This window comes from Lynx rufus, unplaced genomic scaffold (assembly GCF_022079265.1).
Source record: "Lynx rufus isolate CCGP_SWC_20201006 ecotype Redwood Valley unplaced genomic scaffold, mLynRuf1.p SCAF_8, whole genome shotgun sequence".
Lineage (NCBI taxonomy): Eukaryota > Metazoa > Chordata > Mammalia > Carnivora > Felidae > Lynx > Lynx rufus.
The window spans coordinates 647704-672971 of record NW_025814896.1 but is presented as its reverse complement, the minus strand read 5'-3'; the positions used below and the strand labels follow the sequence as shown (position 1 = coordinate 672971).

Sequence of the window (25268 nt, the reverse complement as noted above, 5' to 3'; positions counted from 1 at the left end):
TTACGAAAAATGTTTTTACTTTAAATCAAAGTACCAAGCAGATACTTGCAAAACAACGTACAAAGTAGAACCCGGATGCTTCCCTGCCCCAGGCACCGACCCTGCCCCCCAGAAGCAGCCTGCGGTTCTGGCCCCAGGGGACTGGAAGGGGCGCTCGCACACTCCCGGGGTGGCACAGGTGCCAGGCAGGGGGAGGGGCTGCGGTCATTTCTGAAGCTCTGGTGTGAACTTCCCTCCAGTGCCCTGTGGTCTGAGAGCAGGGGTGGCAGCTTCAAAGGGGGCGGGTGCGCCCGACTTTGACAAAGGCTCCAAGAGCAAACCGTGGTCTTATCAGCCACATAGTTTCCTGTACGGTCTGAGCTGGTGCAGACGGGCAGGACTAGCTGGGCTGTGCCCACGCCCGCGGGGTCACACTGCCGAAGGCGTCAGGACTCAGTGGAGAGGAGTGTAGACACCAGCTGACCCATGACAACAACAAACTAGTTCGCAACAGAAAGAAAACGGAAAAAGACCACCCCAGTGGCTTGACTCGGGGGCCAAGACCCACCCGCTCAGGTAGTTCTGGGGCACCTGACAGATGGAAGGACGGACAAACAACCCAGTTCCCTTCAAAGCACAAAGTGGGGCAGTGGCTTGTCTCTGGAGTTCCCCCCTGCCTTCCCCTAGAGAAGGAAGGGTCTTCAGCAGGCAAAAGATCTGGAGGATTGGGGGGCGGGGGGGCACGGGAACCTGCCACTTGAAGGCTCGGGCCTGCCGTGGGGCCCTGATGGAGAGGGCGCCAGGCCTCCAGGGGACCCCTGCCTGGTCCTCCTCCTGGGTCTCAAACAGACCTGCTGACAGCCCATGGCGGCCGTGGCCGTGCCCCGTGGGCAGTCTGGGCCTCCCAAGTGCCCTCAGGCACCAGTGTCAGCCAGCAGGGGGCCAGGGGAGTCCCAGGGAGCCCAGGGGCCAAGCTGTCACAGTGGCCCCACCAGCGGACTGAGCACAGGGGTCGACACTAAGCCCCCAAAAATCTTCCTCCGCCCCTGACTTATTCTGTTTGCACCCTACCACCACCACCCCCCCCCCGGGGACCAAAGCCCCAGGGGCACAGCCACCGTCACACTCCCCTGGGGGGGGGGCCTGCTGGTGCTGACAGCTCACAGCAGGAACCACCAGCACAGTCGCCCGCGGGCCATCCCTATGGTCCTGTACAAAACACTCTGGAACCCAGAGCGAACTCGGGAAGCCTAGGCACTCAGCATTGTTTAGTTTGAAAATGCTATAAATTTGACTCTTGCAAGAAGCCTACTAAACAATTCACTTAAAAACACCCACAGTGCGTGTGCAACGGCCCCTGGTGCTGAGCACCTGCCGGGCAGAGGGAGGTGGGGGTACTGCCCCGTTCTCGCCCCAAGGCAGATGGCAAACTCAAGCTGTCAGGGCCCTGGGTCCACACTCCAGTCCCAGCCCCCCCACCCCGAGACCGGGGCCACGCGCAGACCCGCAGCAGCACCCACGCTGTCCCGGAGACAGGGGAACAGGGTGCCAGGCCACACTAAACCTACAGAAAACTGTGGGAAGAAACCAAATCCATAGGATCCATGGGTTTCCACACTTGGGGACGGTTCCCAAGACATGTGTTAGCGACACCCCCTCCCCCAGCCGGCTCCGGCCCACCCAGGGGCCCCTCGCACCCACAGAGTCCGCACCCCACTCCCCGGCTCTGCCTCCTCATCCTCTCTGTCCGGCTCCTCATCAGGCCTGACGTGTAAACAGTATCAACAAGCAACAGATGGAAACATGTATTTCCCAAGAAAGAAGGGGGAGGAGGCTCCGAGTGGAGGGCTGACCGCACAGGTCTGTTGTGTTCGATCCCTTTTTCTCGCCGTCTGTTTTGGTGTTTCCTCTCTTTGGTTCAGCCCAACGTGGCCCGCAGGGCGCCGGCACCGTGCTCCCGCCCGGCCGCGGCCGGAGGAGAGGCGGCCGGCCCTGTGCCCACGGCGGGCCTCGTCCTCCACCCACGTCTACTTGTGCTCTCGGCCTTCCGCCATGGCGGCCACCTCGATGGTGGCAGTGTGCTCCTCGGGGCCCGAGGCGGCCACGGCGCTCTCGACGGCCCCTGTGGGCACTGTCACGATGGTGCTGCCCCCGGGCGACACCTGAGCCACGTTCTGCAGGGTGGGGCCCAGGCCGGGCAGGGTGAGCAGCTGTAGGGGGCTCACCACCTTGACCACAGTGCTGCCGTCCTGCATGGCGGCCGTGCTCAGGACCGTGAGGCTGGACGCGTCCGGGTGGATCTCCACCGTGCTGGGGAAGGTGGCACCCGACGAGGCCAGCACCGTGTAGCCCCCGAGCAGCGGCGAGGCTGGCGAGCCGGCGGGAGCAGCCTGCGTGGGCCCCTTGCCCAGCGCAGGGGAGGGCAGGGCGGACACTACTTTGCCGAGCGGCACGCCGGTCAGCTGGGAGACTGGCACGCCGGGGCTGAGGGCGATCTGGGCAGACTGGGTGAGCACCTGCGAGGCGATGGCGGCCGGCCCGGACGTGGCCCTCGCGAGCCGCGGCCGCTTCGCGGGGGGCGGCAGGGAGACGGGCGTGAGTGTCATAAGCACGTTGCTGAGGTGCTGAGACTTGTGCTTGAGTTCCTTGGCTCGACGTCGGTGCTCATCACACTGCTGTTCCAGGGCTGCGGGAGGACAGGGACAGAGCGTCACCGTGGGGATGGGGGGGGGTGGCAAGCCTAACGGGGGGATGGGAGCATCACTGCAGGGACACGGCACGCAGAGCAGGGACAGGGAGGGAACAGAGTGTCAGACCACACACACCCTGACCGGGGGCCTGTGCTGACACCACAGTGATGCTCTGTCCCTACCCCGCCCCACCCCGCCTCCCACAGTGACATTCTCTGTGGGGCCTGCACTGACTGCCCCTCCGAGCTGCCGGACGAGGGGACAGACCTTCCCCATCCTAACCCTCCAAACTCTGTAATCTCTGCGCGAAAGGTCTTGTGACATGGCAGGATAAAAAGCAGGTCAACACCCACACATAAGCTCCCCAAGTGTAGACGCCGAGGGAGACCCGGAAAGACAGGCACAAATGTCAGAGGTGACTCTTAATCACCGCCCCCCTGCCTAGTTCTCCCCGTAAATAGCCGTGTGTTGAATTCCACACGCTCCGGCCCCGCGTCACGGCTTCCCTGCATGACAGCGCGAGGCTCTGCTGGTCTTTCCCGACTCCCCGGCTCTGCCTCAGGCTCTCGGCCTCTCCCACAGTCCCTATCTGGGGCCACCGGACGCACCTGCCAGGTCCCGGGCGTACTGCTCCCGGGAGCGGTCCATCTGGCACTTGTGGCTGGCCAGCACCTTCTTCACCAGGTCCAGCATGCCGAAGTTCTGCACGATGTTGTTGAGGAGGACGGCATCTTAAAGGGCAGGGCGAGCACACGCTGAGAATGGGGCCCGGCCTGACAGAGGAGTCCCAGGGACACACGGCGTCCCACACACGGCCCTCTTCCGCCACCAGACGCCCAACCACGGCGAAGCGGGGGCAGGCTGCATATCTGGCACCCTGAGGCCACCAAGCACTGCCCTCCCCCCACCCCCGCACAGAGTGGAAGATGCCAGGCAGACACAAGCCCCTCACCTCGGAGCTGCAGGGGAGGGTCCTGGACCCGCTGCTGCAGGCCCTTCATGGTCTCCATCAGCTCCTGGTGGAACTCATGGATGACCTCGTCCAGCAGACCAGCATCCTTGAGCCCTCGCCAGAAGGAAAATGTGTCATCTGTGGGGGGCGGATGGGCTCAGGAGAATGCACAGAGCAGCCCCTGCAGGCCTCTAACCCCAGGCAGGGGCAGAGAGCTGTGGATCAGGGGCCGAGGCCCTGCAGGCAGTGCTCTGCGCTCCACACCGGCACCTCCTCCGGGAGGCCCTCCGGCCCGCCTGCACCCCTTCCAGGGCTGCCCTGCATGCGCCGCCGCCCCCACACTGCCACCCACCAGGAGCCCGCCTGCCCGGCGGGACCCATACCTGCGATGGCCGTGGTCCAGTCACCGGGGTCCTCACAGGTCTCTATGGTGATGGTAGCGGGAGAGCCGTTCACTGCAACCCAGACGGAGCCACAGTGAGCCTTGCCTGACAACGAGAGGCCTCCCAACCCGCCACCGAAACGCCAGCTCTGAATCTCCCCCTCGCACCAATTTTCACAGAATCCGCAAACACGTGTACCTGCCTCTGTCAAACTTCTTAATCGCAGATGTCTCCAGACGCACACGACCAAGAAAGAGCTAAGGAAGCCTCCCCGACCCCATCGCCAGCTTCCGCGACTGCCCACATCCTGCTCTTCTGGCGGCATTTACGCCCTTGCCAGCACCCCCAAGGCCTCGACGCGGCCCTGCACCTCCCCGGGTCAGGAGACGTGGGACTTTGAGAGGGACCCGCGCCGCCCACACTGGCGCACCCTCTGGTTCGGTTCTGGGGCCCGCACAGCTGCGCACACAGCTGGCGCCTGGCCGCGTGGGGCTGCCTGTGACGGAGGCCCGGCTTCACACGGACCCGTGGCCTAAGGCCGAGGCTGCGTCAGCTCCCCAGCCTCATGCAGGCCTCCTCTACGACCAACAAACATGTCCCGCTAGGGAATATCACATGCTTGGGATAATTTGGGGCATAAATGGATCTTTTCCACGGTCTGGATGATACACAATCTTGGACTAATCACACCGCTGACTCGGGCTGAACAAACCACCACGTGGGTGAGTCACAAAGAGCAACAGACGGGCCTGTCCCAACCATCAAGTGATGACAGGGTTCAAAGAGCTAAATCTTAACTAAACCCGACGTTGCCTACCTGGGACACCGTGGCGCTGCCTGGAGCGCTCAGAGCCCGGTCCTTTCCTGGAGACGAGATCGCTCACCCTGGCTGACTTTCACGAGGCAGAGCGGACCGTCTGGACCCACAACCCCACCACCTCGTAGCAGCCCTATTCTCGTGAGAGCTACTGGCCCACCAGCAGCGGGGAGAGGGCTGGGCTGGGACTCGGGCCGTCCCCACGCTGCACTGTGCTATCCGAGAAGCCAGGCCGGGCCCAGCCTGGGGCTGTGCCCAGAAACAAGCTGAAGACCCGAGGCCCCACGCCATTGCAAACTGGAGCCACCGGAGCCTCTGGCCACCAGCACCGACGTGTTCCTGGAGCCGCCAGGAAGGACTCTGCAGTCTGGCCCGCCCGTCGGGAGTCAACAACAGCGTCACCGTTGCCCCGGCCTCTTCCACCGTCCTCCCAACATCCCTCAACGGGCCACCGTCTTGTCTAGCGACGAGGACGGCCCCTAGCCACACGGCGGCACACACAGCCCGACCCCGTAGAGAGACAAGGGAGGGACAAGGCAGGTGACCTCAACGGAAGGGCAACCCCAGGCAATTATCACCAGGCCACAGCACAGGGGACTAGGGACCTAATTCACTCTAACTTCGGCATTAAAAACAATTTCTTCCCAACAGCTAGAAGGCCTCCAGCGAATACTTAGTCCATCCACAGGGCACAGCTGCAGGCGTCAACGTGGAAGGTCACGAACACATCAGTCAAGACCCAAGTTGCAGGAAACACGCACGTGAGTGGAGTGCCAGAGGCTGCGGGCTGTGCAGCCCCGGGGGGTGAGGCGGGAGGCTGGGCCAGCCACGTGGGGGCACCCCTGAACCGGTCGGGGCTGGTGACGGGCACTGGACACCTGTGCTACCGTACTTCACAGGCTTTTCCACACGTGAGTTATCGTATTTTATAATGAAGATGACCGAACAAGAAAAAGTACCTGAAACTTCCTTGTCAATGAAAAGGGCAACTCAGCTAGCCTCTCTCAGGGAGGAAAGGGGCGGTGCTGACAGCGTGGGCCCGGAGGGACTAGCCGAGCTGGGGAGGGGAAGGCCAGGCCGCCCTGCCCGGGAGCGGGTGTGCAGAGGCCCACCTCCGTGGGACGGCCGGAGGGGGACTGGATCAAATCGCCGGCAAGAACCAAGCCTCTGAGGGGCACCTGGCTGGCCCAGTAGGTTGAGCGTCTGACTCTTGGTTCCGGCTGAGGTCACGATCTCGCAGTTCATGAGCCAGAGCCCCGCGTCAGGCTGCGTGGACAGCACAGAGCCTGCCTGGGGTTCCCTCTCCCTCCGTCTCTGCCCCCCCCCGCTCGTTCTTTCTCCAAAGTCAAACACAAAAAAGAGAAAGAACGGAACGAAGCCTCCGTGCCGGCGCGTACCGTCGGCCGTGGCAGGCGTGAGTGGAATGTACTCGGCGGACGTGGGGCTGCTCAGCGACACGCGGGCGCCCGAGAGGTCGATCTTGGTGCTGCGGCACGTGTTGGAGCAGACCTTGTCGTGCTGATAGAAGTCCAGCTCCCCGGAGTCCATGATCTTCCTGTGGCGAAGGAGACCAGAGACTGAGGACGCGGCCAGGGCTCCAGGTGTGCGGCTGGGCCCGGAGGGGACCCCACTGACGTCCCCTGACCCGGCTCAGGTGTCCCCAGGTCCTGGGGGCAGGTCCCAGGAGGGGCAGGTAAACTGGCCAACTGAGGACACGCCCCCACCAGGCGGGCGGTAGGCGCCACTGAGGCTCCAGACAGGCCTCTCCGACACCCTCCAGCCAAAATTCTGTCAGCCGGCGTGGGGACTGCCTGCCGCAGAAGCGGAAGGTCTGTGGGGACCGCCACCCTGCCGCCTGGTGCCCAGGAAGAGAGAGGAGGGCCCCGCAGGCAGGCATCCCGGAGATGCCCACTCAAGCAGGGTGGGGCTGGGCCCTCCAGGGGTGTTCCGCCGCCCACTGGCCCCGGGGCAGCACCCACGGCTACCAGAAGTGCTGACAGTGCACCCACAAGGTGACCGTGAGGCAGAAGAGATGCTCAGGAGCGGCCCGGCCCTGCGCACGCACAACAGGGCAGGGCGGCGCGAGCACCTCTGGCTTCTCGCTGCGCACTCAAGGCAGCTCCCTCCCCGGCCTCGGTTTTCTCAGGAGAGCACAGCATGTCCCCCACCTGCCAGGGACAGCCGTCCCAGGGAGGCCCTTACTACGGCCTCTCTGAAGGGCCTGGGTTTAAGTTTGGGGATGTCTCGACTCACCCACCTCAACCTGTGAGAGGGTGAGGTGCCTCCACGGGACCTCTGCACTGCTGGGCCTTTGACAGCGTGCCTGACCTCAAGGCTTGCAGATGACCCAGGGCGCACCTCCCCCCGGGGCCTCTTCCAAGGAAATACCCCGTGGCCTTCTCACAGCTGGGCCACCGAGATGCTTTCCAGAAAGCCAGGGGCTCGCTCAATGGACAGGGTGTAGAGAAGAGTCATGAGCGCTGAAGGAGGGGACCCGGGGCCAAAGCAAGGGTGCGAAGCGGCAGGCCCACTGGGTCTCTGGCCGCCCGGACGGTGGTTCCCGGGCAGACTGAACAGGGCGGCTGTCCAGGACTCAGCAGAGGCTACAGGCAGTCCCATGGCAGCAAACACAGCTGACACAGCTTCTCCCGAGAGTAAACACGTGAAGGCGAGCAGCCCCTTCAGCAGCAGAGTGACCCAGTCCAGCTATCCCAGACACTGTCCCAGACAGCAGCGGCCCCCAGACAGGAGGGGCTGTGTGGCGAGCACAGGTGGGGGTGGGAACAGCCAGCAGAGGTGGCCTTGGCCCCATCAGGCGGGGTGAGTTTGTTACCGCCCAAGCAGGAAATAGGAAACACGAATACTGGGGATCTACACTCTTGGGGGACAAACTTACAGCCTCGACTCTGTCCTCAGGGTTCTGAGAAGGGGCACCACCATTCCTGTTTCACGGTGACAGGCAGGGGACAGAAGTCCATTGGGGACGGGTCACACACACCCAGGGTGGCCGGCAGAGCGGGCACTGGCCTCGCAGCTGCCTGAGAACTGGCCCACACAAACGAGCAAAAGGCCCCTTGGGGGACTGAGGCACAAACTCCAATCCTCTCCTTTCTGGGACTCGATGTCACTGAAGGAGCGGAGAGCCAGCCCAAACCCTCCTCCAGATTCCTGATTAACCCTAAAGGGAAAAGGAGGTCTAGGAGCAAGGGAGACCTGACCAAGAGCACACCGCCATCGACAGGCAGGCACGGGTGCCAACCCAGCACAACCTCATCCAATGACGGGAAAGGTCAGGGAGCTACACGAAGACTGACACGTGGCCCCCGAACTCAGGTGTGGTCTAGACGGGATCCCTGGAGGCAGGCCGGCCAGGCCGGCAAGGGACGATCGGCCAGACGGACACGAACCACGGGTCAGAGACACAGGCCCCTGATCAAGCGTGCCCAGAGACACAGGAGTACCTCCTCTGTCATGGCAGCACACAGGGAGGTGGTGCGGGGACAGCAAACTGACACAACAAACCCGCAGGCCTGGAAGCCACGTGCAGGCAGGGATTGGGCCGGTGCTGTCCCTGGGCACCGCCGGGTCTCATCCTGTTTACAATGTGCCTCAGCTTAAAAAGCTCAAAAACCAGGGCACCCAGGTAGCTCAGTCGGTTAAGCATCCGACTCCTGATTTCAGCTCAGGTCATGATCTCAGGGTTTGTGAGTTCAAGCCCCGTGTCGGGCTCTGAGCTAACAGCACAGAGTCTGTTTCTCTCTTCCTCTCTCTCTCTCTCTCTTTCTCTCTCTCTCAAAATGAACAGACTTAAAAAAAAAAAAAAAAAGCTCAAAAACCAGCAAAAGAGCAACGGAAAGACAGCTGGCGGGTTTGCGCTCTGGCCCCACGCAGGCCCTCACCTGAGCATGATGCCGTTCATCCGGATGGCCCTCTTCCAGTCCTTCAGCGTGGACTTGCCAGCCAGGTGCACAAACTCCTTCGGGCTGATCACGTGCTCGTCATACTGTGGAGGGAAGTGCAGCGGAGCAGGGTCAGGACGACCTGGGGTGGCCCACCTCTCCGGCCCGACCCTTTGCCACAGCCCAGCCGGAACGGGCACAGGAGGACAGGGCTGTGGTGTGGCTCCCACTGGCTTGCTGGCTTGCTCTCCATCTGACGCTTAGGTTTCAACCGGCCGCGATCTCGATCCGGCGGGGAAAGAACAGTTCAGGGGCTGGGGCGGGGAGCTGGCCTCCGGCTGCCCCCAAGCCTGGGAAGAAGCTGGGGGCCTGGGCCCTCAAAGGAGAGCTCAGAAAGGCAGTCCCTTCCGGATGGGACTCAGCAAACCCACTTGTGCGTGATTTATTCCAGTGATAATGTATACACACGTGACACGAAAATGATACAAGACGGGGTGCAGGGGGAGGTGTGAACTGTTGCCCTCATCCCACCCCGGCCCACCCTCCTCCTGGAGCACATGTCCCTCACACTGGTGCACACACATCCACTTCAACGTCAGGGTTCTGGGGCCAGTGTCACCCAGGGTTGGAGCTCAGGTGGCCTGAGAAGCTAAAATATCTTATTCAATCTTGTTAAGCAAGCAATTCTTGGAACCAAAAAAATCAGAATAATATTGCATTTACTCAGGAAACAAGCAGGCAGGAGAGAGGGGGGTCACCGGGTGGTCGGCAGAGGTGGAAACGGAGGTGCCGCTGGGCCTCCGCTGCTGTCTGGGCTCAGGCCTGGCCGGGAGCAGCCTGCGCATCCTGCTGGGAGCACAGACACTGAGCATCTCCGGCAGACTCGGGGCAGACTGGGGTCACGGCCAGTGCAAGCCGCCTGGGGCCCCCTGCCGATGGGAGGGGTTCTCTGAACTTCCGGAGCATCTGCACACTTCCTTCCACCGAGTCCAGGAAGCCACTCGGCCCCTCACCCAGCCGGTCGGGGAGATGGGCCGCGAGCCCAGGCAGCAGAGTCAGAATACCTCTCGGCCGCTGCCCAAGCCGGCAGGAAGCCCACGCTGGGCTGGGCCGAGCCTCTGCCCGACACCTCCCACCCCCTGGACAAGACACCACCTCTGTCCCACCAGGCGTGATGCCCTCTCCCCCTTCCCCAGGCGTGACATCAGCTCTGCCCCCCCATCAGGCGTGATGCCCTCTCTCCCCTCCCCCCAGGCCTGACATCAGCTCTGCCCTCTCCCCACTGCCCCCTCCACCACCCCACACGATGCCATCTGGGCATCGCGGCCCACACGATGGCATCTGGGCATCTGGGTCTCTGGCCCACCCTGGCCTCACCCCACAGGTCCACCTCTCCCGGGTCTCGCCTTTCCTCCACTCTCGCCTCCACACGCTGCCTTTGCTCCTCTCCTGCCACCGTCTGGGCTGACCGGCACTTGCAGGCTTCCCGAGTTTTGTCCGCCAGTTGGCAGATCGCACGCCACTCTTCGGGTGGGTGCTGTGCCCACCTGCGCTGTCAGAGTCAGGAGCCCACTGGCCCCACCGCCAGGCAGCCATGTTTTCTCTGTTTTCAGTCTTCCTGCAACGTGTCGTCAGAGCAGGAGACACGCTTGTGCTCGGATCACCCACACGTCTCCACTTCCTTCGCTCGTCACACCCTCTCGCACCTAAGGACCCCTACGTGGAGTCGCTTTCCTTCTGCCTGAAGCACACTTCCCAGGACACCCTTCAGTGAAGCCTCGCTCGTGGCAAACGCAATCTCGGCGCAAACAGACGTTTCGTCCCCTCCAGTTTTTAAAGATGATTCCGCCGTGCGCAGCTCTTCTCCCTCACACAGGACGCAGTGCCACCGCCCTCCGGCCACTCTGGGGACTTCCAGGAGCTCAGCCGCCAGCGGACTCTTGCTCCTGAGTAACCGTCTGCTCTCGGCTCTTCCGGGGTCTTCTCTGTGTCTCAGTCTGCAGTTCCATTACGATGCTATCTGCGCTAAACAGGTTTTGGTTTCTAACTTATTTTGCTATTATTTTGAACTTACAGAGTAAACGGAAAACTAGCACGAAGAATGTGCGTCTGCCCCTCCCAGGTTCCCCAACCCCCCCCCCCCCACCTGACCTCTCTGCCCCTGCTTCTCGTCCACTCCTCCACACTGTCGGCGGGGGGAACTGTTGGCTCAGGTGCTTGTTCTGAGTTCTGCATCTATTTCCTAAGAAGAAAGGTTCTGCTAGGGAAGCACCACTCCCCAGATCAGGAAATTGCCATTAATATTTAGTATCTAACTGGGTGGCTTGGTTGGTTAAGCATCCGGCTCTCGTTTTGGCTCAGGTCATGATCTCACAGTTTGTGGGTTCAAGCCCCGAGTTGGACTCTGTGCTGACAGCTCGGAGACTGCTTGGGATTCTCTCTCTCTCCCTCTCTCCCTGCCCCTCCCCTATTCATGCGTGCACACTCTCTCTCTTTAAAAATAAACATTAAAAACCGTATACACACAAACACACACGTGTAATCCAACCAACAGGCAACACGCAGAGGTCACGAACTGTCCCAGTAACAGACTTTGTAGCAATTTATCCCAAGGCACCACCCTGCCCAGATGTCACACCACACCTGCTCCCTGAACAGCCTGCCTTCATCTTCCTGCCCTCGACATTTCTGAAGCACATACGTGAATTTTTTGTGGACTGTCTGTCCCTCATGTCTATTCATGAGTAGATCCAAGTTATGGATTTCTGGTGGGAATACCAGAGAATTACTGCCCATTCGATCAGGAGCCCTGTGACGGAGGTCCCCTCACTTGGTGAATGAGCCACCTGCCAGGCTTCCCGTGCAGAGTCGCTATTTTTCCTCTACAGTGAGCACCCAACTGATGGGGGCTATCCTGAGACTGGCAAACACCCTAACCGGCTCTCAGCAGCCAGTCTGGGCAGACAGTCTTGGGGCTGAGGCTCCATCCATTTCCACGTCTGTTAGCAGGCATCCCAACACGAGAGCTTCACTTCTATTTATTTGACATAAACACCATAAAATATACTGCAATAAATACAGACTTACGGACTCTTATCTTGAGTTATAATTCAGACTATCATTAATTATCTCGCTGTTAAATTGTCTCAGATGGAGCCCGGCCTTTGAGTTGGCATCCACAGCTGTTTGAAATTTGGTTGGTTTTTTGTATTCATTTAGTCTGGGATCTGTTAAATCTCTTGGACTGTGGACTGCGATCTTTCTTCTATTGTGAAAGCTCTCAGACCCTTCTTCTCGCCTTCCAGAATTCAACCGATGTATCAACTTTTCTTGAGACTCTATTCCTTCTTTATTTATCTGGATTGTATTCTGGATAACTTCCTTACTCCTACCTTCCAGTTCACGAATTATCTCTTCAACTGTGTCTAATCTGCTGCAAAAGCTACCCACTAAAGGTTCTATTTTGTTTCATTCCTAGTTTGTTTTTCTAAGTACGTTAATGCTTTTCTCATGTCCGAGCCTCTCTTCCATTTCTTGAGATAAATTAAACCTCATTTAATGTTCCATGTCTCAAAATTCCGACACCTGACGCGTCTGTGGGTCCCGGCCTGTCCATGGTCTCTGGGCATGCTTGCTTGGGTGCTTGTCTCCCTGCAAACTCAGTTTCACTTGTTTCAGCGAGCTGTTCCTCCCCGGAGACTTCGCTGAAATTACTCAAAACCTCCAATAAAGACAAGTTTTTCCAAATTCCAAAAGGGAGTTTTCATTTGCTTCTGTATGATTCCTGGGGGAACTGCCGGCCGCTTACAATTTTCAGACCGTACGGTCCCAATGTGAATGCTCCTCAAGAGGGTCCCTCTTTCCCTCAGTGCTAAGATGGGGGGCAGGAGGTCCCTGTCCCAGGGACAGAGGGGGGCCGGGGGCATGTTATTAGTGGTTTGCCCCAACACCAAGGAGAGAACCCCTGAAAAGTAACAGCATCCCAGGGGACAATCCCTGCCCCCCACCCACACAGCTGAGGGGAGCACCGGGCCCTACAGGGCGGAAGCGGTCAGTGTGAGGCCAAGGCTCTGCAGGCCGAAGCTGGAGTGACGCTCTGCCTCCCTCTACAGCCCCACCTTTACTCAGTGCCTCGGCTGGAGTATTCCATCCATTTGTGCCAGCTTAAGGAAGCATCTGGAAGACGCTTTAGCACACACCTCATTCAACCTGCCAATAAGACAGCTCCCCCCTCGGCGACTGTGGCGCCCCCAGCATGAGCACGGCCACTTCCCCAGCCTCTCCCCACGGCTGCGCTCCAGAAACAAGGAGTCAGTACCTCCTGGTGGTTTCCCCTATGACCGCAGCAACAGTCCTGTCTGTCCTTGAGGGCTTACGCCTGCTCCTCTGTTCTCCTGAGCATACGGGACCGCCGCCTTCTGCGCCACACACGGCACGGGTCACGCCCCCGCCCCTCCAACCCCAGCGGGGTCTTCCTGTTTGCTTCAAGGCTGCTGTGCCGCGAGGGCCTCCCTCCCCTGCAGCCTGGCACACGTGTCTGCGTCCTGGCTACGTCGGAGCCTCACCTGAACACACTTCACATTGATGCCCGGACACACAAACTTCCTCCAGATCAGGTTGGCCCTGCTGTCCCCGCAGGTAATGGGGTACACGATTTCAGCCTCCAGGCCCTCCTCCTCTTCAGCCACCTTCACTTCTCACAAGGTGCATCGACAGGGAAAGGGGAAAGACAAAATCAGTTACAACCTCTCCAAAGTACCTCCTGCAAAAGCACCACAGCCGCCACACAAACACCAGACGTTAAGGTCCGGGGGGGACTGCGACAGGCGCAGGCGGGCAGCGACGTCACTCATCAGTCCCTCCGGGGTTAGAGTTTCAGGCAAAGTCACAAAAAGCGACTTTGTGATAGTAACGTGAAGATAATCACGTTCGAGTGTGGTTCAACTGAAGAGCCACTTAAGGAAATGAAATCAAGCTTTACTGGGAATCGTTCTAGAGAAACTGATTCCGTTCTGAAGACTTCTGAGGCCTTTGGCTATTTGCTGCCGGTCACAACGCCAGGGGCCTCCGCCCCCCACGGCCGGGAGGACTCTCGGGCAGGAGGGCCCCTCACGACCAGAGGACCGTCGTCGGGCAAACCCTCTCCTGACCCGTCTGCGGGCACAGAGGCGGGAAGGCAGGCTCCCTACCTAACACGGCCTCCTTGAGCTGCGAGGATGCTGTGAACGCGGCCGCGGCAGCCGCCGCTGCATTTTCCGTCTCCATACTGTCTTCCGCCAGGTCGCCCCTAGGAGGGAGGGACACGTCAGCTGGCCCCAAAGACAGCGTGCCTGGCGCACCGTCTGCCGGCACGCCGCCCCTTCCCTGAGGCGCCGCAGGGTCTCAGCAGGGGCTGTGCCGGTCAGGGACCCTGCGGTGATGGTCACTGCGCTGCTGCCCCAAGCGGGCATTTCCCCGAGTGTCCCCGGGGCCACCGGCAGGGCACATCTGTGGAGGCAATAACACCTAAGTGGGAATTTTAAATCTCCTCTTCTTTCTTTAATAAAGCTGTTTATTTCTATTCTAATGACTTCACGAGGTTACAGAAACTGTCAAGAAACGCGGGAGAAAGAAAGAAAAAAGGATGGCCCACAACTGCCCTCACGTTCCACCACACAACTTGCGTGTAGATCAAACGCACGAGTAAGTGCAAACCACAGGAGCGTTAAACTCAGAAGAAAAGGAATTAAACAGCTTGAAAGCGGTAAAGGATTTTCTCAAATGCAAAACCCCAGGAATAAAAGGGAAGGTAAGTTTCCCTTTAAAAAATACAGATAAAAACTTTCTGTGGGGAGGAGGGGGGAAGCACCACGAACAATTTTTTTTTTTTTTTACAGAGAGAACCAGGGGAAAGGACGCAAGGACAGACAGCTTGTTTCCTGCTGTTGTCTAAGGAACCCTCAGATTGCCACGACGGCGTCCAAGGAAAGCAGGCCACGAGCTGCAGCAGAGACCCCGACCCGAGGGGTATGCGTGCAGCATACTCGAGCCGGGCCCGCCTGCACAGCAGGGCCCGGGAAGCCAGCCGGGGGCCTGCACGGGGCTCCCCTCCAGGGCGGTGCACACCCTCCTCCCCGGGGAGAGGTAGACTCGCACACACGGGCCCCGTCGGGAACGGCTCCCGGACGCCCGCGCCCTCCCCTGGCCGGGAACCCACGTGGCCGCTCTCACCCCCCCACGGTCTCAGTCACCGCTCCTGACTCAAATGCCCCCAGCCCTCCTTCCTCCCACAGGGTCGGACGGCCACCCCTGCGCTCTCCTCTCCCCGCCTCTCTGCACATGCACCTGCTCCCGGCCAGGCCCCCCGAGAGCAGCACGCCGACGCCAGGGCCCCCACTCCCCTTTTGGCCCACGGCGCCCAGTCAAAGCCACTCTGCGTCTCCGAGACCTCACTCCACCTCCCGCCGGGTCAGGACGAGAGCTGACGAGAGCAGACTCAGAGTCCGTGGTCTGGGGCCTATGAGGAGCGGCTCGTACGTGAAGCAGCACACGGACGGGACACCGGCGCTCCTACCAGGACGCGCCAATTCAGGGCAAGTGTCTTTCCAAGCCAGAGTTTGGAAGCAGGAAGGACAACATCCAAACAGGGAGCAGACCCCTCCACACAGGAGAACCGGGACCGTCCCCCAGAGAGAGCGAGGAAGGAGAGGGAGGCAGGGAAGCGCCAGCCCCGGAGAGCTCGGTGTGCCACACGCTGAGGGTTGGCCCACCGCAGACCACGTGCACATAGAGCAGGCCACCCACAGGGGCCACCCTGGGGAAACCCAGCCGTCCGGCCCCCACCACGACCAACTGTGCCCTGCTCTGTGCCCGCCCACCGCACACACCCCGCGGGCAGGAATCTTTAGTTGGCAAAGTCACTGGCGTTTGTCCTTCAAATTTCATTTGAAAAACGTCCACCTCACTTAGAGCAAATGTTCGTGGGAATGGCTGGCTATCTACAAAATGCTACTCGCTTCTTCCCGGCGTGGCCCACGTGCCCATTGCCAGGGCAGAGCGGCGGGTGGGTGGCAGGCCCAGCGGGCTTCCCTAAGCGAAGGGCACTCCCAAGCTCTCCCCCAAACACCCGGCCGGAAAAGAACTCAGCACCCACAAAGCAGTTAACTGGCCCTTCACCCCACCCTTTTCTAAACACACAGCAAGGGTGAATCTCGGCTTCCACGCAGTAGGGTAGAGAGTAAAATTTGCCACAGAAAAAGAAGAGAAATATCTTTAGGTCCCTTGAGATAAACCTGCCTCCGCTGGGGCGTGGGGTTTCCTCCCCCAGGGAGAAGCCACATGCGGCCCCTCCTTTCCTCCGTAAATGACCAACCATTTGGTCATCTGGGCACCTGGATGGGGGGGGGGGGGGACACGAAGCCAGGCTTGACCTGGACCAGAGCACCTCAGCGAGAATGGCTGTGGGTGAGGGCTCCTTACAGCATCCAGGGCGCCTGCCCCGGGGGAGGCAGCTCAGCCTTCCCCAAGTGAGTGTCCGCTCCTGACACAGGCCTGAATCCAAGGGAGGGGGCTCGGGCGCCGCCTCCTGCTGGGGAGGGCAGGTCACTGCAGGGCACGTGGACGAGAGGCGGTGGTGTCGCTGTCTGGAAACCTGCCCTCACCGCCTGCCCGCAGCTGGGACACAGACCACATAAACACTGACCAGAGTAAACGCGAGAACGTAGGCAGGAAATCCAACAGGAAGGCCCTGCGTTTCCAGACACAGTTATACACTCTGTCGGTGAAGCCCTGAGTATCTGGACGTGGAACCCAGCAACCCACCAAGAGCCGGCCCTCCCTCCATCCCATCTGCAGGAGGGTGGGTGACAAAGGCCGGGTCTGGTTTCAGCCCCAACGCTATGCAAGTGAGGCAGGAAGAGTCTTCAGGCCCGGTCCGTAAGGTGGCTGTGCAAAGGAACGGAGACACAAGCATCCTCTCTGCCAGCGATGGGAGTCGGCGCTGAGGTCAGGTCCTGGGTCCAGAACCTTCCTCTCAAAAGTTCTGTCGGGCAGGGAAAAGGCCACAGCTCACCCCTGCCGCAGCGTGGCGCCGACGTCAGTCTGAACGGGTCACACACAGCAGAGCGGACACCGACAGCAGGCCTGCCCCAGCCCGGGTCCCCCTGGCAGGAAGCGCAAGGGGGCCACCAGTCCCCCCCCCCCCGACCCCCGGGTGACCTGCTCCTGTATGTCAGCCCTTCCAGAGGGGGCAGGGGTGACAGAAGGCACACAGGCAGGAGCCACGAGGCAGCTCCCTCAAGTCAGACGTGAACTTCCTTGCCAATGGCTACTCTCTCTGCACGTCTACCATGAGAGAGGGGGAGGAAAAGACAGTTTTCGTGTGGTATGTCAAGAAACCCACTGGCTCTTCAGCTTCATTTTGCAAAAACAGTTCCCAGTTGCTCCCACTGTCCACCTTATCGAAAGCCAAATGACCACGCGTCTCCAGAAACGAGAACCACGTGACCGTGCTGACGCAGGAGGAAAAAGCAAAGGTAAAGCGCTGTCTCTGCCTCCCGGCTGATGTGAGGGCTCCATTTCTCCTCCAACTCTCTGCTCACACTGACACGTGAGTCCGGTTTGGAAAAAGTCAGTCCGGGAAACTCCGGACGCCCCCGCCCTCACGTGATGCCCCACGTGATGCCCCAGGCACCCACCAGGGCCCGAGCGGCCCTCAAAGGACAGAGGCCCTGTCTCACCCGTGAGGAGCCAGGTTGGTCGTCACCAGCACAGTCTTCACCTCCTCCACGCCGCTGCCATCCACCGCCGTGTCCGGCGTCGTCACCACCACCACCTCCTCCATGTGGACGCTCACATCCGGGGTTGCCATGGCTCAGCAGGAGAAGACGCCGGGACCGACACGGTCCTTCGCCAGGGTCCCGAGCCCTAGAGGAAACCACAAGGCAGGGCACGGGGTCTCAGGCGGTCTCTGTGTCTGCACAACGGAGCTCACAGCACCTCCAAGAGCCCCCCTTCGGTCCGGGCCCACTACTTTTGGACAGAAATGACAGCAGGAGGGCTCCTCCAGGGCAGACGGAACAGCACAGCTACAATCCCTGAGCAGAATGCAGGGAGCCGGCGCGCGTTGGCCCCAAAACCCCATGGTCACACAGCAGGGGACAGGGCAGGAGACCAGGACCCAAGTGGGGGGGACGTCCTGTGGACGGGAGTCCCCCCGGCCCCAATCCAGAGGCAGCCTGCATTCCAGAACTGCGCACAGTAAGTATCTGGAGACAAGTCCAATCTCCAGTCTGCAGAAATGGAAAGGAAACCCACACAAGACAGCAAAGGGAGAAGGGCCTTGCTTTTATTATTACTTCTGCTGCTACGGGCTCTGCCTTCAGGCCAGTCCCAGTCCCTGCTAAAACTGTGATGCGGGTAGCCCAGCAGCTCCTAAAGCGCTGAGGGCCTAGAGGCACACTGGTCCGAGGGCTGGGGGACCCCACTTCTCTCCTGCCCCCATGCCGACGCTTGCCCAAGGCAGACACTGTGCTGAGGTTTCACAGCACTGAGGACACACGAAAGCCACAGGTCTCTGGTCGGAGGAAGGGGACCCTGGGGTCAGAGTGTCGGGGAGGCTGTGCAGGGTAGGGAGGTGTGGAAAGAGTGCCTGTCTGCGAGGGGGCCTGACCCGAAGTGGCAAACCCAGGGTTTCGAGAACTGACTTACACGTCAGCTCCAAAGAGCACAGCACAGGCTCTGAAGACAGAGCTGATGTGAGGACGCTGCCCACAGAAGGAGCTCACAACCTGCAGCCTGAGCCTGACCGGGTCGCTTTCCTGCTGTTACAGAAATGTAACATTCTCTCTGAGCTAAACAAGACCCAGAGCCTCACAACACAAGACTCAGAGCGTCCAGAATACAATCCAAAATTTTCTGACATGAAAAGAAGCAGGAGGGGCGCCTGGCTGGCTCAGTCAGTTAAGCATCAGACTTCAGCTCAGGTCACGGTCTCACAGTTCGTGACTTCTAGCCCCGCGTCGAGCTCTGTGCTGACGGCTCGGAGCCTGGAGCCTGTCGAGCTCTGTGCTGACGGCTCGGAGCCTGGAGCCTGCTTCGGATTCTGTGTCTCCCTCTCTCTCTGCCCCCTGCTCGCTTGTGTTCTGTCTCTCTCTGTCTCTCAAAAATAAATAAATGTAAAAAAAAAAAAAAAAAGAAGCAGGAAAGTCTGGCCAATTCTCAAGAGAAAAAATAATCCAAAAAAGCCCAGTCTGAAATGAATCGTCAGAGCCTTTAAAGCAGCTGGTGCACCAGGCTTCAGGAATGAAGCCAGATATTCTGGAAACAAACAGAAAGATAGGAAGTCTCAGCACAGGAACAGGAGTTACAGCCAAATGGAGATCTGAGAATTAAAAACATAATAACAACAGAAATACAAAACTCACTGGATGGACCCACTGTCAGAATAGAGACAGGAGAAGACGGAGGCAGAACAGTGAAATGAACAGAGCTCAACAGAAACTACCCAAGCTGACCCACAGAAACAAGGTGGAAAAACACAAGGAGCAGAGCTCAGGGAACGTGGAAGAGTAGAAGACAGCTGGGCATCTGCAGCACGGAAGCCCCAGAAGGAAAGAAGAGAACAGCGTGAAGCTGGAAAAACGGTGTGAAGAAATAATACCCGACCGCTTCCCCAGTTCAGTGAAAGGTTAAACATGCGCGTTCAAGTAGCCCGGCAAATGTCCGACAGGACGAGCTCGAAGAAATCCGTGCCCGGATGGCAGTCAAACTGCTGAAAACCAAAGACAAAGTAAGAACGCTTGAAAAGCAGCCGGGCAAAAAAGGACGCACGACCTGTCGAGAGCAACCCAAGGGGCCACAGGGCGCTCCCGGAAAGCCACGGGCCAGCGGGCAGGGGCGCGTACACCGTGCTGGCAGAGAGCTGTCCGCCAGGGTTCTACCAGAGTGAAAGGATCCTCCAGAAATAAAGGCAAAACAGAGACGTTTTCAGATGAAGAAAACGTAAGAGAATTGGTCACGAGGAGACCTGCCCCAAAGGAGCCGGTAGTGGACGTTCTTCAGACAGAAAGGAAATTCTACAGAGAAATCCCGTAACTTCAAGAACGAGAAAAGAACAACGGAAACGGTGACTATCTGGGGAAATACACACTACACTACGTTCTTTACACGACAGCTTGAAAGCAAACACTCCGCGCCGTCTGGCGGGACTCGCGACGCACACGACAAGTAACACGCAGCACGCACGAGGGGATGGTGGGGTAGGGGGCTTCTCCGTCCCACCTGAAGCGGGGAAATGCTGCTCGAAGCACACTGTGAAAAACCGAGCCCTTCAAAAGGTGAACGGAGAAACAGATGGTTTGCTTTATGTTCCGAACGACAGAATATTACTCGGAGGCAAAAGTAAATGAGCTATGAAGACACACAAAGACACGCAGGACCTTCCTGCACACCGCTAAGCCAAAGAAGCCAGTCTGAGAGGGCCACACTGGGGAGACAGTGGAAAGATCAGCGGCTGCCAGAGGTGTGCAGGAGAGAGGGCTAAAGGTGACGCACGGGGGACTTGAGGGCAGTGAAAACACGCTGTATCGGTGGCTCGGTGGCTACATGACGTTATACATTTGCCAGAAACTCACAGCACGTACGACACCGAGGTGAACCTAACGTAAACCCTAGACCACGGCGGTCCTGATTCTGATGTGTCCGTGTAAGTTCACCCTTCGTCAAACACGCACGGCTCCAAGGGAGACGATGTGCTGTGCCACGGGGCAGGGTCTCCAGGGACGGGACCTGAAGGCTGTCTTCACAATGCCTTTTAGCCAGGAAAGCTGCCACAATGAATTCGTTGACACCAACAGACTTCCTGCCCATTTCTGAAATATAACTTCTGTGTTTTAGATTTCAGCTTTGAAACCAAATCTTTTACACAAACATGAATAAAAGTCTACTTTAAAACTGTACTCAAGGGGCGCCTGGGTGGCTCAGTCGGTGGAGCGCGTGCGACTCTCTATCTCAAGGTTTTGAGTTCGAGCTCCGCGGTGGGTGCAGAGATTACTTGAAAAAATAAAATCTTTGATTAATTAATCAATCAGTTAATTAAAACTGAACTTAAAATATCGATCTTTGGTGCTAATTTCTCAGGGTTTAGCTATCTTACCAAGCGAGGACCTCTATTTTCATTGGGAGAGCTCCACGGGGTCACAAAAGTCACACTTCAACCGAAACTGCAGAAAGGCAGGAATCCGATCTATACGTCGGCGTCCTCCCCCAAACCCCGTGTCCTCCCCCAAATTCCGAAACTTTGCAGAGGACTAAGCAGCATAAACGCACAAAACTGAATTCTTGCCTCTCCAGTGGCAACTGTATCAAGTTTCCAAAACAACACGCCCGGAAGTCACTCCACAGAATGTGGCTCAAGTCCTTGACGCGGGGAGGTAGACACTGAGCAGGCACTAGGGTGTCATCGAGCCCCCAGCACAGGAACCGCACCTCCCCAGAGGGTGAGCATGACCTTCGGAGCCCCTAGCACCGGGTGGACTTGGGACGGAAGCCCGGGTCTACTCCCAGGGCCTGGGTTCCTGAAGTGTCAATCAGACCCCAATTAATTGTGAGGTAAGATACGAGGAAACGTTTTTTTAAATAGCATTCTTGAGCATAAATATATGAAAACGACACAAAACTGTTAGTGTCTCATGAGGACATCAGGACATCAGATTCAGACCTGGCTTCCCGAGTCTTCTGCAAGATCACAAGTGTTTTCCTTTGATAAAAACACCACTAAGAACACAATTGAGGTCACACGTGGTGGCCCTCGGGCGCCATTAGCTGGATTCTCCCAGGGTTTCCAAACTTAATGAGTTGCCAACTTTGTCAAAGTTCACCGGGTTCACATAAAAAAAATCCAGATTTTCAGCTGCCTTGTTCCATGGAGGCGGTCCCTCTGGTCCTTCCTGCCTTTCTGAGAGCATCTGGGCCTCACCTGCCCTCCTCAGGGAGTCACAGACCACAGCTCCCCGGCGCCAACCGCAGCGTCCGCGTCCTACCCGGCCAGGCTGCGCCAGACACGCCAGCGTGCGGCCCCCTGCACACGTATTTGTCTTCCGGCTCTGAGAAGGCATCTCGGCGGCCCCCTTTCTCAGTTCAGGCATGAAATGGGTTGTGATTTTAAATCCTAGACTTGAATGTAGTTTTGTAGTGTTCTAAATTCATAGAAACTCTGCCGTGCTTGTACGCATGTATACAAATTCCTCCCCCCTCCAGGATGTCTTCCCCCAACTTTTTTTAAATGTTTGTTTTTTCGAGAGGGGGTTGCAGACAGAGAAGAGACAGAGAATCCCTAGCAGGCTCTGAGCTGTCAGTGTGGAGCCCAACTCAGGGCTCAAACTCACGAAGCGTGAGATCATGGCCTGAGCCGAAATCAAGAGTTGGACGCTTAACCAACTGAGCCACCCAGACGCCCTGCCTCCTCTTACCAAAAATTTTAAGATACCTCCTATGAAGAAACAATTCCGGGACAAGCAGTCTGCCTAGTTCATCTTGTTATGTTCCAGTTGGATTTAATCCATGGATCTCACCGTGAACAAGACCAACAGACGCTGTAGTAGGACGTCAGGCACTGTTGGTGGGAATGTAAATCGGTGCAGCTACTGAGGAAAACAGTACAGGGGTTCCTAAAAACCACCACCTGACCGGACAATCCACGTCTGGGTACAGAGCCAAAGGAAATGAAATCAATGCCCCAGGGAAATCTGCATTCCCATGTCCCCAGCAGCACGATTCACAGCGGCCGCGTCGTGGAAACAACCAAAGGGCCGCGGAGAGACGAGTGGGTAAAGAAAACGTGGTGTACGTAGGCGGAATGTAATCTAGTGACGGCACGCATGAACCTGGAGGCCAACACGCTGGGTGAGGGAAGCCAGGCACAGGACAAGCACTGCACGACCCCGCTTCCCTGAGAATCTACAGAAAACTCAGGGGAGCAGGGGCCGGGCGGAGGGAACGCACGCCAGCAGCAGTTCAGGCTGCGCACCAGCCAGTGCAGACATTACAGCACAGCGCGGTGCCCGCCGTCAACACGGACCACGTACTGGAAAATTCGCCAAGGAGGTACATCTTGGGTTAAACGTTCTCATCACGAAATAAGAGGGTGGGAGGGAACTCCGTGAGGCGAAGGACAGGATGGGGTAATGGTTTCCCCGGCGTATACTTATCTCCCAATTCATCAAGCTCTATTAATTATGCTTATCAATTAAGCTCTATTAATTTTCTGTACGTCAAAGCAAGACTGATGTAACCGACACTTGTATTTGAGGCCTTAGCGGAGAGAACCTGGACTCCGTGTAAAAGTCAACCAAGTGAATTGCAAACTTAATCAACTTTGTTAACAGGTCGTTACTGGCGCTGGTCCCCCACCTACACAGTATGGGCCCGCACGGGCACGGCCCACGGGGCGGGGCGGGGACCGAGTCCACACGGCTCCCAACCGACGCTGGCCGCGGAGGGGGCCCGCGTGGCCGCGGCGCCCACCGGGCGGGGAAGGGACCCGCGTGGCCGCGGCTCCCACCGGGCCGGGGGAAAGGGGGGCGTCCAGACAGCTCCCACAGGACGGGGACCGGAGGTGGGGGGGGGGCGTTTGTCGCGCCCAGCCCCAGGGCCATGCCCATCGCCCCCCAGCAGCCCGCCCGTCGCCTTCCGGCAAGATGGAGGCGGACGCCGCCGCCGACGCCGCCTGACGCGGGCCCGTGACGCCCGTGACGCCCGTGACGCCCGCCGCGCGCCGCCGCCCCTCCCCCGCTCCCCTCCCCCCGCCGTAACGTCCTGACGCTCCGCAGGGACCCCTGACTGGACGGCGGCGCGCGGCGGAGCGAGAGGCCTCGCCGCGGGGGGGCCGCGGGCGCTTACCTGGGCCGCGGCCGGGCCTGCGCGGGCGCCGGCGGACGGGCGGCGGCGGCGGCGTCAGGAGGGCGGCGGCGGTGGCGGCCGCGGGCTCCGCTCCTTGTTGGGGATTCGGCGGCGGCGGCGGCGGCGGCGGCGGCGGCGGCCCGGGCGCGCGCTTCCTAGTTGACGCAGGCGGCGGGGCCGCGCACGCAGGGCAGGGGCGGGCCCGGAGACTTATTTGGCGCTCGGCGGGAAGGCGTGCAGCACCGAGAAATAAGGCCCGGCGGAGCCGGCCGCGCGTGCGCCGGGTGGAGGGCGGAGGGTGGCAGAGGCGGGACGCGGGGCGTCTGGGGCGGCTGCGGCGGCCCCGGCGGCCCCTTCGCCGGGCCCCGCCCACCGGCGCACCTGCGGGGGTCCGCCCACACAGCTGTGGGCCCGGGTCTCCCGGGCGGAAAGATTCCGTAGGGAGACCTTTTGGAGGATGGGGGCGGGGGGGAAGGTGTACGAACGGTGGCAGGAACTGATGCAGGTCCGCTTGTTATCTCAAGCGTGTGAGAGGCTCCCTGTCCGGAGGCGGGCGCCAGAAGAGCAGCTTGCGTCTGTGTCCTCCCGCGTGTCTAGTCGGAATCCTGCAATTACCAGGTTTTCTTTCTCATAGTAACCCTTAAAAGGGGCTTTCAACATTCTTTCTGAGTCCGCGCTGCGCCATACAGTGTTCTGTTGACTGCCACCCCCCAGCCGCACTGTCCTGTATCCGCTGGACACGCCCTGATTTACATTTAAGTTAATTAAAATTCGGGGCCTCAGCTTTCACTGAGCCAAGAGACACACGCAGATGTAGGGTTAGGGAGCTCTGAGAATTGCTCGCGCTCACTCTAATTACTTTTAATTACAGGTAAGGCCCATGCATTTTCCAGAGCGTAAGAAGACAGTAAGCATTACTCAGTTTTTATGGGGTACCCTTGATTTGGGAGCCAGGTACAACCCTTGCTGTTTGAGAGGCGCAGGGGGAGGCCTCAGAGCGGTGGTTATCTAGCTCCATCTGCTCCGTCCAGAGCTGGGCAGTTGGCAGGCTTTCTGCCCTTGGCCGGAGGACGCCAGAGGAGTCTCTGCAGCGGTGCGGTATCCCGCGTGTTCCTTGGTCCGCCTGCGCTCCCTACCTGCACCGGGCAGTCGGGGTGCAGCACCCAGAGGGTGTCTTTGTCCGCCCACTCAGGGAACAGGGTGGACAGCATGAACTCTTCTGATGTGGGTGTGATTGATTTCTCATTGCGAGCAGCGGGCCAGAGAACCCCACCCCCTCATCCCTGCGTGCTCCCCCTGAGGGCACAGGGAAGGCAGGAAACAAACGCCTTGTTCAGAACCAAGCATGAACCCGTGATCAGTCTTCAGTAGGAAGATCACTGAAGACCATTTCCCAAATTGGAGGTTTTCAAACAGACTTCATTTCAGTGATGTTATGATTGGGAGAGTGGCAGTTTCATTCCGTCTTCAATAATTTAGAGTGTACTTAAACCAGTGATGGAAAAAAAAATTTTTTTTTAAAGATGATACTAGTGAGGGGCACCTGCGTGGCTCAACCGGTTGAGCGTCTGACTTCGGTTGAGGTCATGATCTCATGTGTGGTGAGTTCAACCCCCGCGTCGGGCTCTGTGCTGACAGCTCAGAGCCTGGAGCCTGCTTCGGATTCTGTCT

General features: G+C 59.1%; 1 protein-coding gene across 3 annotated transcripts; it reads right to left on the bottom strand.

Moving 5' to 3' along the window:
• GMEB2 (glucocorticoid modulatory element binding protein 2) lies at positions 1 to 23637 on the bottom strand. Of its 3 annotated transcripts, none has more exons than XM_047068496.1 (10): positions 23598 to 23637; positions 17438 to 17624; positions 13910 to 14007; positions 13286 to 13416; positions 8721 to 8824; positions 6219 to 6376; positions 4005 to 4076; positions 3622 to 3759; positions 3278 to 3400; positions 1 to 2665 (listed from the first exon to the last, which is right to left on the bottom strand). In XM_047068496.1, exons 2-10 carry the CDS (start codon positions 17566 to 17568, stop codon positions 2007 to 2009), a joined length of 1614 nt encoding a protein of 537 aa, XP_046924452.1. In that variant the 5' UTR covers positions 17569 to 17624; positions 23598 to 23637; the 3' UTR covers positions 1 to 2006. The 3 variants fall into 3 exon arrangements, with proteins under 3 accessions (XP_046924452.1, XP_046924455.1, XP_046924453.1); XM_047068499.1 differs by having other exon boundaries at positions 13286 to 13413; XM_047068497.1 differs by lacking the exon at positions 23598 to 23637 and having other exon boundaries at positions 17438 to 17744.
• Positions 23638 to 25268: the final 1631 nt, after the last annotated feature.